This window comes from Accipiter gentilis, chromosome 5 (genome assembly GCF_929443795.1).
Source record: "Accipiter gentilis chromosome 5, bAccGen1.1, whole genome shotgun sequence".
Classification (NCBI taxonomy): Eukaryota; Metazoa; Chordata; class Aves; order Accipitriformes; family Accipitridae; genus Astur; species Astur gentilis.
The window spans coordinates 22,706,859-22,724,782 of record NC_064884.1 but is presented as its reverse complement, the minus strand read 5'-3'; the positions used below and the strand labels follow the sequence as shown (position 1 = coordinate 22,724,782).

Genomic DNA, 17,924 nt, shown 5'->3' with positions numbered 1-17,924 from the left:
CATATCTCTTCTCTTTCTAGGAGAACGCTGCCTTGATGATAATACCTACATGAAGGACCTATACCAGCTCAACCCAAATGCTGAGTGGGTTATAAAATCTAAGCAGAGCTAAGCTTACAACTAATGGCAAAAGAACAACCTGTGGACTTACTCTGTAAGGCAGAATGTTTCAAAGGGATACTGCGTCCTTTCAACATTCAACTGTGTTATATATATTAATAGAACCTTATCAAGTTGGGGGGGAGAAGGGGGGGGGGAAGTGATGGGAACCCAACAGTGTTTACCAGTAAATTTTCAGTTTTAGCTGCAGCAAAATTTTGGAGATAGCACAGTTTTCCCACTCACATTTGAAATGGGAAAAAGTACCTTAAATATTTTAATGGCACTAATCTACCTCCCATCTGGTAGGTCTTGTCTCAGAAGAATTTATTTTTCAAACAGATGTTTAACCTCTTTATATTAGAGATCTACAATCTGTTTGTGCAGAATTGTGTGTTCATATAGGTCTTTACAGTGCTAGTACACTGAAGAACCAAATCCTGATCAGCACTTCTGAATGGTACAGTATTAAAAATACCTAAAACCAGTCATGAATTCCCAAGTAAGTGTGAAATTCACAGGAAAAAACTGCAATGCAATATATTTTGTCTTTGGAAGTCCTAATTTTGTTCACTTTTTAGGTAAAGTTTGATGAAAACTATTTAAAACCAACTGTGAAAATGCTTTCTATGCAGCTTTTTTGCTAGATCTTTTAAATATTTTTTATTCTTATTCCAGTTGATTGTATTCTTGGAATTATTTTTAAAAAAAAGAAAAAAGAAAGGAACATGTGACAAGGTGAGTAATTTTTAAAGCTCACCACTCTTGGCAGCATCCTTTCTGGAATATTGTCATGCACTAGAAAGACCTTTATGTTTTTTGGCAAGGATGCTGAATTGTATGCAGCCACGTTACATACACTGGTTTCAGGTTTTTTGGACATCTCATAGACTGCATTTTGTGAACTGCCAAAACCTGCCAATTACTAGCACAATAAAAACTTTCAGGAAGAGTAAAATAACTGTGGAGGGAAACTGTTGTCTAGATTTCATAGATAGCAAACCACCAAACCTTTCACTCAAAATCAGTGTAAAGGTCTACTCTGGAGTTCACATAGGCTTTTTGGATTTTATCTACTACCAGCTTTATATCTGGTCTGTCCTGGATGATGCTAGAAATCAAGTTCTGGTTTCCCTTACGCTGATAGATGCTGTGTAAACCCGTTCAAAAATTAATAGTCCAATGGTGAACTGTCGCAAATCCTTCTCTTTGGAGGGAAGGACTGAAAGCTCCCTGTGGGATTCACTGATAATGAATTACAGACTGACGTGGCTTGTTGCAGCACAAAGAGCTGTGGACTGTAGCTCCAGAGCCCCAGTCCCACAGCAATGCTTTGGGCTCACTAACTTGTGTACTGCTTTACAATTTATTTGTAAACTAGCTCAGCCATGCTTAAGTGCTCACACCTACATGCTGACTACCTGAAATATAACTACTGTGAAATTATATCCTTGGAATGAAATATTTTCTTTCAGTGCACAGACAGAATTATATTGACCTCATAGGGAATATTCTACGTACAATCAAGGACTGAATTACATTTTTCTACGTGATCAAAGCTGATTAAAGGAATAAAAGTCCTTTCTGCTGAGCTTTGAATACAGGCCCTGACTGTGTTGTTCCCAAAGTAACCACTGAAACTCTCCCTTTTATATATAAGCAGTGAAGGAGAACTCTGAAAGGTCATAGAAAAATTAGACATCTACTGATTAGTTATCCACAGCATATGAACAATTTTGGGGGCGTAAGTATTTAGTGTTTTTTAAAGTCAAAGGTTGTCTTCATATGGAAAGGAAGCATTGAAAGATTCTCAAAAGCAGGATGGATGAAATAGGAAGTTGTTCTAATGTGACTGTACTGCCCTCAATGCTCCATCTGGTTGGGTACCCCTGCATGGTATAGCACTGTGCCATTATGGGCAAACCCTGTAAGACAAATCACTTTTGTCAATAGAACAAACCAAACTCCCTGTTCTTTAAATGTAAGGAGTAGAGTAGAAAAACAGTACAATGCTTAGGTAAATATTTATTAATCCAGTGTAATAAATATAAGCGGGTTTTGCCATGTAATACAAAAATGATGTGTGTTTTCATAATACATTATAGTTCTGTAAAAGATTACTTGTTACTGGAACTCTAGATGTTATTTTAATCAGGAGCAAAGTGCAGCTGTACAGTTTCAGTATAAAATTACAACTGCCCTGTGGCTATGATCTTTTAAATAACTTTATTTCTGGTTTAGTGCCATTATCTTTTTTAATTTAAAGCGCTCTTTTATAATTAAATGTTGTTTTTTCTGACTTCTTTTCTCATTTGAATTCTTTTGTTTGTATGTAAAACATACACAATTGACACTAAGCGGTGATTATTTTTTAATTTCACACTTTATATCTTTGTAGGTAGTTTGTAGTTTTGTGTATAAAAAGAGACATTGATAAGTTAAGAGTCTTGCAACATGAATGCCTACTGGAAAAGGAAATACTGGCTAGAAGTTTAAAACTTTGCTGCAATCACAGCACACCTTAGCTAAATCTGTAATGTAACGCTTACTGGGTATATGTGAGGGAACAGCAACCCTCTCAGCACTTATTGAAAATACTGGCTCTTAATTCCTCATAATTGAAAAGTTAAATTAGGGCACAAGGGGGAAGTCCAAAACACATTCAGGTAAGCTGATAAGAATCTTTTCTAATTAAGAAGACAATGCTGCTTGGGTTGCTTATTTGCGGCAATTTGGCAACCCATCCTTGTTTCACTGACACTTAGGAAACCCACCTGCAGGTTTTTTTTCACCCAGCTGACAGATTAATTGACTTAACACTTAGTGTGCAACCCCGTGCAGGCAGAGCGGCGGGGATGCATCCAGTGCAGCCAAAGCCTGTGCCGGACGCATGCCTGGTGCTCTGCTCACATTGCAGGGCTGGGATGGGGGGAAGGAAGGAGTGGGGAAGCAGGCGATGGCCCCTCGTACCACTGCATGGATGTTGTGGAGCATGTAAGGATGGTTTTGTGCTCAAAAATCATTCTCCAATGTATACTGGGGCGGGAGGGGGGGGAGTTGTGAGAGGGTCCGCAATGCTTGCGTGAGGTGTTGACACCTTTCTTACACTGCCTGTCCTCTTCAAAGACCAAGGAGTTTGCAGTCATTTTCCATAACCTCCTGTAATTCCCCACCTTGCATGAAGTGCACATGTCATCCCTGGATATCCATGGGTGCTAAGGCGGTGGCTGTCATCCCAACCACCTGCCCCCTGCATGAGCAGCAGTGAGGTAGGAAGCAGCATGGCAGGTTTTTCTCATGTTGCAGGTCAACAAGCAGCTGGTGTGAGTATGCTGGTGAGGTTTCAGGGCAGCAGGGAGCGCGAAGATGAATGGGTCTGGATGTGTTGGAAGCATGGGCTGTGTTTCTGTTAGGCCTCTCAGTATGCGGTGGCATGACAGATGAATTCAAGGGATAAGGAGATGCATTTTTACCAGTGATGGAGAAGTAAATGTTTGCTTTAAACGTTTTCCAGCCCGTTATTTCTTTGTCAGATATTCTTCTTAAAAGCAATGGAACAGTCCAATAAAATACCCTCCTTTACTAAATATTGAGTTAAATGGCAACAGAAAGCTAACTTGGTGAAAGATTTGCTAAATGAATGATTTCCTATGTACCACACTTAAATACATCTGAGGATTAGACCTCTACTGTGCTTCTGTGTTTAAAAGGTTGCAGCCATTCACAAAGAATAAAATGTGTATGTGCTAATCTTGCAGCAATATTTATAATAATATTTTTTTACATAGAGCAGTGCTTTAAAGATCTTTAAACCACTGTTTGTGTTTGCACACAGACCATATCTGAGGCAGGTAAGTACTTACCATCCCCATTCAACAGATGGGAAAAGTGTTCATAAACATCTGCCCTGCAGCTAGAAGGGGTGAAATCAATCTGATTTGTGGAAACCAAATATAATCCTCCAAAAATTGTTTTAAAAATCTGCCGTATTGCCAATAACAGAATTACAGCAATCACGAATCTGACTTCAGGGGACTGTTTTAATAAATACAATACTGTGGTTTTTAGCCTGGTTTCCAAAGGAAAGGTGTCTGGGGTAATCTTGCTGCCTGTGTGTGTCTTCCCCTAATAATTTGTGATTCTTTTGGCAGACTTCAATCATTTTTGGCAAATGAAGTGGGGGGAGAGAATGTCTCAAAAATACATTTCTATGAGCTTCATAAAACTAGGCAACTGGAAGGGAGACAGAGGCAGTACGAGTCCTTTGTTCAAAGGGAAGATGACAGCGTAAGCTCAACCCTTATGTAGGCACCAGAACAGATGCGGGAGAGAGACCATACGCGTGCTCTGGCCATGGAGGGAGGCTGTGCTTGGAGTTCCCACCCAACCATTGGGAATTGGCGTCGGGCCTTTGGATGCCTGTGAAAGAGCTTGCTTGTGTTGCCTTCTGATTTCTGAATCTTCTTTGCTGACATCATGTGGGTGATTGTTGCTGAAGCTGCAGTTATTGTCCTGGGCTGGCTTTTGTGGTGCAGCTTCTCCGCAACTTCTGCTTAGTATGGCTCATCCATTGTCCCCTCCCTATGGACTGAGCAACTAACTGAGCACCTTCCCGGCCTGAGCTCTACCTGCAGTTAACGATGTTCACACAGGTAGCGGTGCATCTGCTCTCTCCACTTGTAGGGCTGTTGGGAATTGCCTTCATCCTGGACAAAGATCAGATCTAAAATTGGGCAGTATCAAAGGACAGCTTTCACGTCCAGGTTTTAAACTGTAGTGGGAATATAGCTTGCCATTCAGATCCTCTGTTCTGAACCATACGGAGGTGGTGATGGTTCAAAATCCCTGCAGATGTTACATTCCTTGTTTAGTCCCTTTTGCGATAATTGAAAGGATCCTTCATTCTTCCTGTGGCACTGTAAAACCAATAACGCTCATTCACACTGAGAGCTGAAGTGTCCGTATTTCACCTGCCGAATGAGCTTTGCCCTGTGTGTTACGATTATGCCTCCATAATGCATTACTCTTGAAAATGCCTGGGTTTGGGTTTAATTGGCCTGGTTCCCGTGAACAGTCTGATCACACACTACATCACTAGATCAGGTCCTGCAGGTCGGTCAGTTCTATGCTTCTTTACCATGGGATTTCTTGCACCTTCAGAACGGCGAAGCATGCACCTCTTCATTTCCTTGTGCGAAAGCCGCTCTCTTTGTGCTAAACCCCTGTAAGCTGCCACAGGCAGCCAGACCTTCCTGTCCCAACTTGACCACGACTTCCCGCAGCTACGCTTTCTCGTTTCTCTCTCACTCCCATGGCTGCCGTGGGGCAGGCTGTCGGGGCGGCGGCAGCTGGCAGTGACGTGACGTGTGGTGCTGGCCCTGCTGCGCTCCCGCCACCTGCCCCGGCTGCCACCGCGGAACTCCATGCCACTGGGTATGCACGGCAAGCTCGCCTCCCCCAAAATGCAGGCTTGCTGAACATGGAGGCTGCAAAATGGAGTATTTATGTCTGATAATCTCTCGACCATTTTTTTTTTTCTCCAAAATAAATGATGGTAAATCAGTACCTTTGGGAGAAAGTGAAAATTCAAAATATCATATAGTGCTCTGATTGCGTATATCTAATCTATACTAGCAGTCACTTGTGTGTTCCTGTCCACTTTCATGCCATCCATCCTGTCAGCGGCACTGAAAGCTCTTCAACTTCCTGAAGTCATGTATTTAATTTAAGATAATTTTCACGCACCTGTGGCTAGTCATGCAGTATGTAACTCAGTTATCTGAGATGGTGCATCAGGCAGGCACAACTTCAGCGTCCAGCTGTCTGGACACAGTGAAGCTGTGAAGATAGAAAGCTCTGCATAGCAGAAAATCGCAAGCTTGCGTGAGCTACTGGAGTATCCCTTGCAGGTTATCAACATGCAGATGTATGACTTGTTCCAAATGACCCAGAATAAATGAGGGAACACGTAATTGCTTGGAAATGGCTGAGGTTCCAAACCCTGGGCTGCCTTGGATTAGCAAATGGAAACTGGTTTCTTGCTTATTCACTTCTTCCCCTAATCTGAGAAGAGTTGTTTGATTTAAATCTTGCCTTCTGATTTTGGATTAGTCTGAAACTTCTGGTGTGTCTAACCTCATTTAGTTGTCTTGATTATATTCTATTATGTTCCCACGTAGTGCTCTGTAAGTTAAAAGGCAAGTGAGTTCCCAAGCCCTTATTCTGGATCCTCCTCCTCTGCTATAGTGTGCCAGAAGCTGTCTTTATTCATAAAAATCATTCAGCCTGTGCAAAGAGAGTTTCATTCAGCAGGAACCAGAGCCTGAGTAGGTGAAATGGCATTGAGGCTCTCATTGTGGGGCGTTAGCATATCTGTGAAAGAGAGCTGAGAGGTGCCCATCTCAGTAACCCAGTCTGCCTCCTGTTCTTCTGTGCATCGGTCTCATTCAGTACAGCATTTTGCTTCTGTGACTGCAAAATCTTGGGATGCAGCCAGGTGACATCCATCTGGGATGCTGCTGTTCTTGTTTAAAACACTTGATCTTGAAATAAGCAGTATTTTGTGGGCTATGATAAGGGTGAAACCTTACCGTGCGGTCTTGGAGTCCTGGCAAAAATATCTGCTGGTGCTTTTAATGAGCCATAGTGAACAAAAAAAATAAAAATAAAATTCTTCTTGTTGGGTTTAGCAATGAGAGAACAAACAATTCTGACATGATTAGGAGTTCAGATATGTTTTTGCAAAAAGTAGATCAGAAAACATACTATGCAAAAACCTTTTCAGACATTCAACTTTTTCTACCAAGATGGTACATTTTTATTTTTTGTAGAACTCTGCTGGGAGGGTATTCTGATTTTTGTTACATTTTTTCCTTGGCTAGATGGTGGAGGAAGATGTGAGAGAATTATTCTGTTTTCTTTTTTTTTTAATAAAAGCTTACTGTTAAAAGTACTGTTAAGATAACAATGATGGGCCAGTGTGTGAACATGATATGGAGTACTTCAAAAGAGGATTCTTATTTATCTCGGTTCCTTCCAAGCTGAGAAAACAGGGCAGCCAAGTCTGTAGGCCAAATGTTTTTGTCATCCATGTGGAACTGTTTCACCAGAGGTCTTCTAGGAAGAGTCAAAAGAAGATAATACCCATGTCCCCAGCCACTCGGATGAGGAGATGTTCTCCTGTGGGTGGTGTTGCCAGTGCTCAAAGGCAGCCATGAGAATAATCTGGGCTTGGGGGGGGGGGGGGGTTCTTCTTTTTTTCTTTTTAAATTGGCTACTATTTCTCTTTGAATGTGGTTGTTGTTGGGAATAGTGAAAATTATTGTGAAAACTTGGCATAATTAGAAGATTTTTTCTGTATAACCACAATGTGGGTGTTCTGGGGTTATATATAGAGTACACAGGATTACAATACTCTGCTCTTTCGTTTTTTTAAGAATTTCTAAGTTGCTTATACCAAATCTGCTTGGATCATTACAAGAGGAATTGAGCTAGTACAGAAGTACTTGCTAAACCACTGTTGGTAAAGCTAGGAAAAAACTATTTATTTTTTCTGCCGAGACACCTGTGGCTGTGGTACAGTAGATTCTAAAAACACTTGTTTGGTTCTAGGAAAAAATAATTGGTGCATAAACAGTGCGACTAAACTGCATAATTAGATATGCTGATGATGACAGGACTGGTCTCCCAGGTTTGTCTATTAGGCGCTGGCTGTCTCACAAGTCTCTGTACTGGTGAGATGTCCTTAAGGTTACAAAATAATTTCCTGAAATTCCATTAAGAAATGCTGGGTATGGGCAATACTGATTAGAGTGGCTATTCTTCATTTGTCTCTAGCTTTACTTTTAGGTAATTTTAGCACTCCTACACTTTTAAAAAGCCTTTAGCAATATTCGAGCAGTTAGTAAGACAGAGACAAAAAGTTCTACCCTGTATGATGTTTTTGTCTGTGCCAGTGTGCTTCATCTACATTATGTACAGAGAAAAAGGCCAGAAATAATATTCATTCATGTAACCTCAGAAGGCATAGTTGTTCCCAACTAATACATTTTAAAGAGGAGCTGGTGTTCCCAAGGGGTGCTCCAAAGGGCATTCCTGAGCACGGGGACTCTCAGTGCAGATGAGTAGGAATGGTTGCTGCTAGAAGTGTGTATATATGCTGCATTGGAGAATGATCTGCTGCTCCTTGAGCATTGTTGAGCAAGTGTGAAGTGACTGCCTATTTTTGGCACGAAATGACCTAATCCATGCCACTAGCAGAATTGGCAGAGTAATTAGCACTGGCTGCTTCAGGATGATGTCTTCACACTTGGAAAACTTTGATAGAGTTTCTAGCTACCATCTCAGCTTGTGTGTATGTGTGCGCTTTCACTTGCCATCTCACCCTCTCACAACTGATCTTTGAATCAAAGTTGGAGTTTTTCAGTAAAGTGTGGAGGCAGTAAGAACAACTGCATTTGGCCCGCTTGAAGGTCTGTTGAGTTTTATTATCTGCTGATCTCTGATGGTGGTCAACAGTGGATGCTTAAGGAAGGACTGAAGCGCAGAGCAAGCATGTAGTTGTAATTTCCTAGTATGCTTTCTCAGTGAGCTTCTCACTTGAATGTAATGTCCTTGTATTCGGTAGCCATTGTCGTGGTTTAACTCCAGCCAGCAACTAAGTACCACGCAGCCGCTCACTCACTTCCCCCATCCAGTGGGATGGGGGAGGAACTCGGGGAAAAAAGGTAAAACTTCTGCGTTGAGATAAGAACGATTTAATAGAGCAGAAAAGAAGAAATTATAATGATAATGATAACACTAATAAAATGACAACAGTAGTAATAAAAGGATTGGAATGTACAAATGATGCACAGGGCAATAGCTCACCACCCGCCGACTGACACCCCGCCAGTCCCCGAGCAGCGATTCCCTGCCCCCCCCACTTCCCAGTTCCTAAACTAGATGGGACGTCACATGGTATAGAATACACCGTTGGCCAGTTTGGGTCAGGTGCCTTGGTTGTGTCCTGTGACAACTTCTTGTGCCGTGGCTGGCCATGAGAAGCTGAAAAATCCTTGACTATAGTCTAAACACTACTGAGCAACAACTGAAAACATCAGTGTGTTATCAACATTCTTCGCATGCTGAACTCAAAGCATAGCCCTGTACCAGCTACTAGGAAGACAGTTAACTATCCCAGCTGAAACCAGGACAGTATCCACCCCTTATTCTATACCATTGACGTCTTGCTCAGTTCCCATACCTTTAGTTACATCCTGATTAATCATCACCACCTTTCCAGTCCTTTGAGACATATGAACAATGATATATATATATACACACACAGAGATATTATTCCTTTAGTTCATGAGTTATGTTCATAAAACATTTGTTCAGTTCAATTAGTTTCCGACTCCGGGCTCCATCTGTCATACCAGTCTGTCTGGGCAGGAGGAGTGGTGCAAAGTCCTCTCAGTCGGTAGAGCAGAATTGGGCTTCAGTGCGGTGTGACGAGCAGCTGACATTTGACGTAGCAGGAGGATGGTGTGCACCGTTGGATTGTTGCATGCTGGAGTCAGTTCTGGTTCCATCACTATTGCGTTTTGCTCAGTTTTATCACAGTTCTTTCTTGCTATAGTACTATGGATATAGCATATAACAATTATAATAATGATAACATACAGTAGCAGGGTTATATAGCAACTAATATCATACAGTTTAATTTTGGCTATTTTCACCTAAAATCAAATCCCCTTGAGGCACACATCGGACTTCTCCATCTTTTCGCATCACCCACCAAGTGCACCCAGGCCCTTGAGCAAAAGCAATCCCACAAATGGGTTTACCATTGCCTGAGGCAGGAGTAACCCAGACTGTTTTCCCTAACATATTTTTCATGTGCACTACAGGGACTTTATCCCCTTCTACAGTATGTAAAAATTCTGATTGGGCAGGGGCACTCCGATTGGCAGATCTTCTGGTGTTGACTAACCAGGTGGCTTTTGCTAAATGTGTATCCCAATGTTTGAAAGTTCCACCCCCCATTGCTTTCAATGTAGTCTTTAACAGTCCATTGTATCGCTCGATTTTCCCAGAGGCTGGTGCATGATAGGGGATATGATACACCCACTCAATGCCATGCTCTTTGACCCAGGTGTCTATGAGGTTGTTTCGGAAATGAGTCCCATTGTCTGACTCGATTCTTTCTAGGGTGCCATGTCGCCACAAGACCTGCTTCTCAAGGCCCAGGATAGTGTTCCGGGCAGTGGCATGGGGTACAGAATATGTTTCCAGCCACCCGGGGGTTGCTTCCACCATCGTCAGCACATAGCGCTTGCCTTGGCGAGTTTGTGGGAGGGTGATATAGTCAATCTGCCAGGCTTCCCCAAATTTATATTTCAGCCATCGCCCTCCATACCACAGGGGCTTTAACCGCTTGGCTTGCTTAATTGCAGCACATGTTTCACATTCATGGATAACCTGTGCGATAGTGTCCATGGTCAAGTCCACCCCTTGATCTCGAGCCCATCTATATGTTGCATCTCTTCCCTGATGGCCTGAAGTATCATGGGCCCACCGAGCCATAAATAGCTCACCCTTATGTTGCCAGTCCAGGTCCACCTGAGCCACTTCAATCTTGGCAGCCTGATCCACCTGTTCGTTGTTTCGATGTTCGTCAGTGGCCCGACCCTTGGGTATGTGAGCATCTACATGACGTACTTTTACAACCAGATTCTCTAGCCGGGACGCAATATCTTGCCACAGTGCGGCAGCCCAAATGGGTTTACCTCTGCACTGCCAGTTGCTCTGCTTCCATTGCTGTAACCACCCCCACAGGGCATTTGCCACCATCCATGAGTCAGTATAGAGATAGAGCACTGGCCACTTTTCTCTTTCAGCAATGTCTAACGCTAGCTGGATGGCTTTCACCTCTGCAAACTGACTCGATTCGCCTTCTCCTTCAGCAGTTTCTGCGACTTGTCGTGTAGGACTCCATACAGCAGCCTTCCACCTCCGATGTTTTCCCACAATGCGACAGGACCCATCAGTGAACAGGGCATATTGCCTCTCATTTTCTGACAGTTTATTATACAATGGGGCTTCTTCAGCACGTGCCACCTCCTCCTCTGGTGACATTCCAAAATCTTTGCCTTCTGGCCAGTCTGTGATCACTTCTAAAATTCCTGGGCGACTGGGGTTTCCTATGCGAGCCCGTTGTGTGATCAGTGCAATCCACTTACTCCATGTGGCGTCAGTCGCGTGATGTGTAGAGGAGACCCTCCCTTTGAACATCCAGCCCAGCACTGGCAGTCGGGGTGCTAAGAGGAGCTGTGTCTCAGTACCAACCACTTCTGAGGCGGCTCGAACTCCTTCATACGCTGCCAGTATCTCTTTTTCAGTTGGAGTATAGCGATCCTCGGATCCTCGATATCCTCGACTCCAAAACCCCAGGGGTCGGCCTCGGGTTTCCCCAGGTGCTTTCTGCCAGAGGCTCCAAGTAGGGCCATTCACCCCAGCTGCAGTGTAGAGCACATTTTTAACATCTTGTCCTGTCCGGACTGGTCCAAGAGCTACGGCATGAACAATCTCCCGTTTAATTTGTTCGAAGGCTTGTTGTTGTTCAGGGCCCCATTTAAAATCATTCTTCTTCCTGGTCACTCGATAGAGAGGGCTTACAATCAAACTGTAATTTGGAATATGCATTCTCCAAAACCCCACAACACCTAAGAAGGCCTGTGTGTCCTTTTTATTAGTTGGGGGAGACATAGCTGCTATTTTGTTAATTACGTCCATTGGGATCTGACGACGTCCATCTTGCCATTTTATTCCCAAAAACTGGATTTCCTGTGCAGGTCCCTTGACCTTACTTTCCTTTATGGCAAAACCGGCTTTCAGAAGGATTTGGATTATTTTCTTCCCTTTCTCAAAGACTTCTTCTGCTGTGTTGCCCCATACAATGATGTCATCAATGTATTGCAGGTGTTCCGGAGCTTCACCTTTTTCCAGTGCAGTCTGGATTAGTCCATGGCAAATGGTGGGGCTGTGTTTCCACCCCTGGGGCAATCGATTCCAAGTGTACTGGACACCCCTCCAAGTAAAGGCAAATTGTGGACGACACTCTGCTGCCAGAGGGATTGAGAAAAATGCATTAGCAATGTCAATGGTGGCATACCACTTGGCTGCCTTTGACTCTTAACTCGTATTGAAGTTCTAGCATATCTGGAACGGCAGCACTCAGCGGTGGGGTAACTTCATTCAGGCCGCGATAGTCAACGGTTAATCTCCATTCCCCATTAGACTTCCGCACTGGCCATATGGGACTATTAAAGGGTGGGCGAGTTTTGCTGATCACTTCTTGGCTCTCCAGTTGGCGAATCAATTTGTGGATGGGAATCAGAGAGTCTCGGTTGATGCGATATTGCCGCCGGTGCACCGTCGTGGCAGCAATTGGCACTTGTTGTTCTTCAACCTTCAGCAACCCCACAATCGAAGGGTCTTGAGAGAGACCAGGCAGGGTAGACAACTGTTCAGTGCCCTCCATCTCCAAGACAGCTATACCGAAAGCCCATCGATACCCCTTCGGGTCCTTAAAATACCCCCTCCTGAGATAGTCTATGCCAAGGATACACAGAGCCTCTGGACCAGTCACAATGGGGTGTTTCTGCCATTCATTTCCAGTTAGGCTTACTTCAGCTTCCAATACAGTTAACTCTTGAGATCCCCCTGTCACACCAGAGATACAGATGGATTCTGTCCCATTATAACTTGATGGCATTAGAGTGCACTGTGCACCGGTGTCTACTAGAGCCTTATACTCCTGTGGGTCTGACGTGCCAGGCCATCGAATCCACACAGTTCAATAGACCCGGTTATCCCTTTCCTCCACCTGGCTGGAGGCAGGGCCCCTCTAATTCTGGTTAGAGTATTCAGTATTCACTTCTCGTAGAATTGGCTCAGAAGTCCCTTCAAGAGGATCGGAAATGAAGTCAGCCCTTCTACTCTGTTTGGAAACTGGAGCAGCATTTTTCCTGGTAGAATCCCCTTTTGTGGGGGTTTTTCCTCGCAGTTCACGTACCCGTGCATTTAGGACCGAGGTGGGTTTTCCGTCCCATTTCCTCATGTCCTCTCCGTGATCACATAGGTAAAACCACAGGGCACCTCGCGGTGTGTACCTTCTATATTCTCTCTCTTGGGCAGAAGACCGCTCACTCCTAATAGCTGAGACATTGGTTCTTCCAGGTGGGGAATAGGACATATCCTTTTTGAATTGCTGGAAATCCTCGGACAGCTTCTCCACAGCTGAAATGCAGGCTTGTAGGGAGGAGGAGAGATTTTCTTCGTATTGACGCAGCTGGCGAGCCACTTCCTCCACTGTTGATGCCTCTTCATCCTTCCAGGACATTACTGCCAATGCGTTGGCATAGGACGAGGGTGCGCTCCGTACAAACTTCCGCCACATGGGTCGTGTGCATTGGACTTCGTCTGGGTCTTTGGGTAACTGTTGGTTGTCCGGGTCATGATGAATCGCCTCTAGCACGGCTAATTCCCTCAGATATTGAATACCTTTTTCCATGGTGGTCCACTTGCTTGATTGACATATAACATCTTCCTTAAAGGGGTACCTTTCCTTCACACTTGACAGGAGTCTCCTCCAGAGGCTGATGGCTTGTGTCCCTCTTCCAAGTGCCTTGTCAATGCCACCTTCCCTGGCAAGTGATCCCAGCTGCTTGGCTTCCCTACCTTCTAATTCCAAGCTATTAGCCCCATTGTCCCAGCGTCGGAGGAGCCAGGTGATAATATGCTCACCTACACGGCGGCAAAATCTTTTCGCAAATCCCGCAGCTCACTCAAGGATAGGGACCGGGTTATTACCTCTGGTTCTGCCTCTTCCTCCGGTTCCCGTGATGACCCTGGTTCACCATTGTCCTTTGCTAAGCGAACTGATTTTTTTGTATATTTCCTTTTCTGTACGGGGGCAACCGATACTGGTCCAGGTTGGTCCTCTGGTTCAGTTGCAGTATCGCTCGCCGGGTTCTGGATAACCGCAGTGTCTGTTGCCGAGGTTTGGGTAGCAGCAGTGCTCCTTGCTAGGCCTGGAGGGGCCGCAGCGCCCATTGTTGAGGTTTGGGTGGCCGCGGTGGTCATTGTTTCGTTGTTAGGTCTAGAGACTTTCTCTTCCCCTTGAGGGTACTGAGTAGTGTCGAACAGGGCTCGATAGGCATGGGCCAGGCCCCAGCATGTTGCAGTGATTTGTATCTCTCTGGAGCTGCCGGGGTGACAGCATACCTTTTCCAAATATTTTACTAGTTCTTCTGGATCCCGCACTTGTTCAGGGGTGAATTTCCAAAACATTGGAGGTGCCCACTTTTCTAGGTACTTGCCCATACTACCCCACACACCCTGCCACTCATAATTATCTAGCCTTGGGGCACATCTCTGGGTGATCTTCTTAAATAGCTGTTTAACCTTAAACGAGAGCTGAACCACATTCAGAAGTATGCTAATTCCTAGCAGTAGGGCTAGGACTGTGCTAGTCCCAACACCCCAGGAATATTCAAATTTCCCAAAATTCTCCAACACCATTGTAACTGGACTAAAGGAGAAAGGAGAGGGGAAGAAAGATACCCCACCCATAGACTGGTTTTCCATGGAGGAAAGGTAAATGGTATAATTATCAATAATTTCCCACAGGTGGCTCCTGCCGTATAAAGGTGACAATGCTAAGTGCAAATACCGGATTAATCCCACAGCCGATGACTTTATCATACCATAAACCAGTGTTATACCACACATCAAAGCAAAAATCCACCTCCCACGGATGATAAGCAGTAGAAGAGGAACTATATACAGCAAGCGAGGTGATACATAACAGAGCTTTAAAAGCCAGAGCAACAACTCTAAGAACTCATAAATCAACATAATGAACGCTTGGAACAAATTTGTTTTAACAAGTTCTGGTCAGGTTTGTTGTTATCTCAACCCCTCGTGCCCCACGTTAGGTGCCAAAATGGACTGTCGTGGTTTAACTCCAGACAGCAACTAAGTACCACGCAGCCGCTCACTCACTTCCCCCATCCAGTGGGATGGGGGAGGAACTCGGGGAAAAAAGGTAAAACTTCTGCGTTGAGATAAGAACGATTTAATAGAGCAGAAAAGAAGAAATTATAATGATAATGATAACACTAATAAAATGACAACAGTAGTAATAAAAGGATTGGAATGTACAAATGATGCACAGGGTAATAGCTCACCACCCGCCGACTGACACCCCGCCAGTCCCCGAGCAGCGATTCCCTGCCCCCCCCACTTCCCAGTTCCTAAACTAGATGGGACGTCACATGGTATGGAATACACCGTTGGCCAGTTTGGGTCAGGTGCCTTGGTTGTGTCCTGTGCCAACTTCTTGTGCCGTGGCTGGCCATGAGAAGCTGAAAAATCCTTGACTATAGTCTAAACACTACTGAGCAACAACTAAAAACATCAGTGTGTTATCAACATTCTTCGCATGCTGAACTCAAAACATAGCACTGTACCAGCTACTAGGAAGACAGTTAACTCTATCCCAGCTGAAACCAGGACAGCCATGAATGAGGTTCCCTTCCACTAATTTTCATAATTGCTTTTGAACCCCTGTAAACTCATGGCATTCGCTACATCCTACGGGAGTAAGTTTTACGGTGTCACTGTGTATTGTCCCTTTGGAAGGGACTTCTTCACTCAGTGAACAACCCTACCAGTTTACTTTTGCCATGCTACTTATGATTTCGTAGATCTTGGTTGTCTTCTCCTCTGGTCAAAGAGTTGCCGCTCTTTCTGTTGTCCTGTATGTGGAAGCCATTCCAGAAGTTTGGTCATCTTTGTTGCCCTTCTTGAACATTTTCTTATTCTGGTCTGTCTCTCAGGTTAGGGGAAATCAGAAATGTACCTTGCATTTGCATCTTATCAGGAGGTGAGTGTGCAATGATCTGTATAGTGGGACAGTAATTTTGTTATTCTCTGTACCTTAATGACTTCTGATACTTGTTTGGGGTTTTTGGCTATTTTTAATCGCTGAGTTGACATTTTCATAGTTATTAATGCAATGATCTTTCATGTCCAATGATAGACAGTTCAGATGTCTGGGAAACCTCTTACCTCTGGATCGATTTCCATCAGCATTTTGTTTTATGTGATGTCCAGCTGATCTATACCAGCAGATCTATTCAGTTTCTTCCTTTCCTCCACCATGCTGTGTCCGTGACTTATTCGTGATCAGAGGGGCTGCAGTAATGGTGACTTCATGTATTGTTATTGTTCAGCTGAAGAATAGTTCCTGAGCACCTCAGGTGGATAAGCATAGAGCTGCTGTGGCACACAAGCTGCTGCTTATCTGAATTTTTTGGTCTCGGACAAGTTCAGCCAGGGAAGTTGCTGGTGCTGACACTGTCAGATTGCCCTGGAGCCAAGCTTCTTGTCTAGCCTAGCCCTGGCAGAGTCTTGGGGGCCTTGAGGGATCACTGTTATATCTCGCCTCTGAGCTGTGCCTCGACTGGTTGTCTTCTCCATTCCACAGGGTATGTGTTTTGAGGCTTCTGCCAGGATTAGCTTTTTGGATATTGTTTATAGGGTAAGCAGTGTTGGCCTGCTGGTTTGCACTATTACAGTGTGTAGCACACAGTGAAGAGAGTTAGAGTGTCCAAATCCCTGTGGAGTTTGCCTTTGAATGCTCTACTAATAAATATATATATATGTAAATTTTGCTTCAGCCACATCAGTGCAGCTCTAAGACCTTTCTATTCTCTTCTAACACCTTCCCTGTACCACACTAATCAAAGGATATGATTGCCACCTGTGGACAGCTCGGCTTTTCTTTGCCTTTTTAAAATTTTTCTTTTAAGCTTTGCAGCCAGTCTCTGTTGGACTCCTTGCTGGAGTAGGTCCCCCTTCACAAAAGTGTATCAATTCTCATATGGAATTCAGGTAAAGAAAAAGTGTCTGGGGCTCTGACACCATAGCAACCTGACAGTTTATGTCAAGGTGTGCTTTGGTAAACCAAAGCAGGAGGAACTGTGGTCTCTAGCATTTTATAATTCCTGTGCTTAATGGTTAGCAAAGTACTTTATATTTTTTCTTCCTCTCCGCACAGTTGTGCAGTTATGGTGCCTCTGACAGTGGAGGTTTTCCTGTCCATACAGGCTGCACCAGAAGCCCAGTGCAAGTCTTGAACTACAGACTCCTTTTACTTCCAGGGCTCACCTCTTCTCTGGACCAGCTCACATTCAGGGCTCCAGGTCACCTTTGAAACTGCAGGAAACCTTGCCACCATCCCTCCCCTTACCAAGAGCTTGCCCCAAGGGCTCCTGCTTAATACCCAAATGAGCAAGAGTGAAGTGGGTGCCTGTTTTCTGGCTGCTTTATAAGAGGGGAGTGTCTCTGGAGGGTCAGTACTGTGCCCATCTTGTCCCTACGGGGCATGTGTGTTTTGATGAGGGACCACGGGGCGACATTTCAGAAGCTGAGTCTCATTGGACTGTTGGCTTTCTTGTCAACGTTTTGCTCCAACACTGGTCCTCTGCTTCGTGACAATGTTGTTAATTACTACTAAAAAAAAAAAATAATCTTGATGGAAAGCAACATTTTTCCTTCTTGGATTGTTTGAATCCTAATGTAATATTTCTTTGGGTTCCTCCCATTCAGAAACAGTTTATTTTCTTTCCCAACTGATTCCATTTTCTCTTTCTCCTCCTTCCACCCCCTTCATCATCTTCCAGTCCAACCATGCTGTTCCAGTGTCCCAGTGACCTTGAAGGCAGCTGTGCTGTGTGGAAGTGAAGAGAGCCAGCTCTCCATAGGTCTTCATTGTA

At 44.3% G+C, this 17,924-nt stretch overlaps 1 protein-coding gene across 6 annotated transcripts in view; it reads left to right on the top strand.

Annotated features, from left to right (window-relative positions):
- ARHGAP18 (Rho GTPase activating protein 18) overlaps positions 1-2,398 on the top strand; it is a 98,599-nt gene extending 96,201 nt beyond the window's left edge. For all 6 annotated transcript variants that reach the window (XM_049801484.1, XM_049801480.1, XM_049801479.1 and 3 more), the window contains one exon: positions 21-2,398. In XM_049801484.1, the coding sequence (XP_049657441.1) occupies positions 21-112 (92 nt within the window). In that variant the 3' untranslated portion in view covers positions 113-2,398. The remainder of the gene's footprint in view (positions 1-20) is intronic.
- Positions 2,399-17,924: the final 15,526 nt, after the last annotated feature.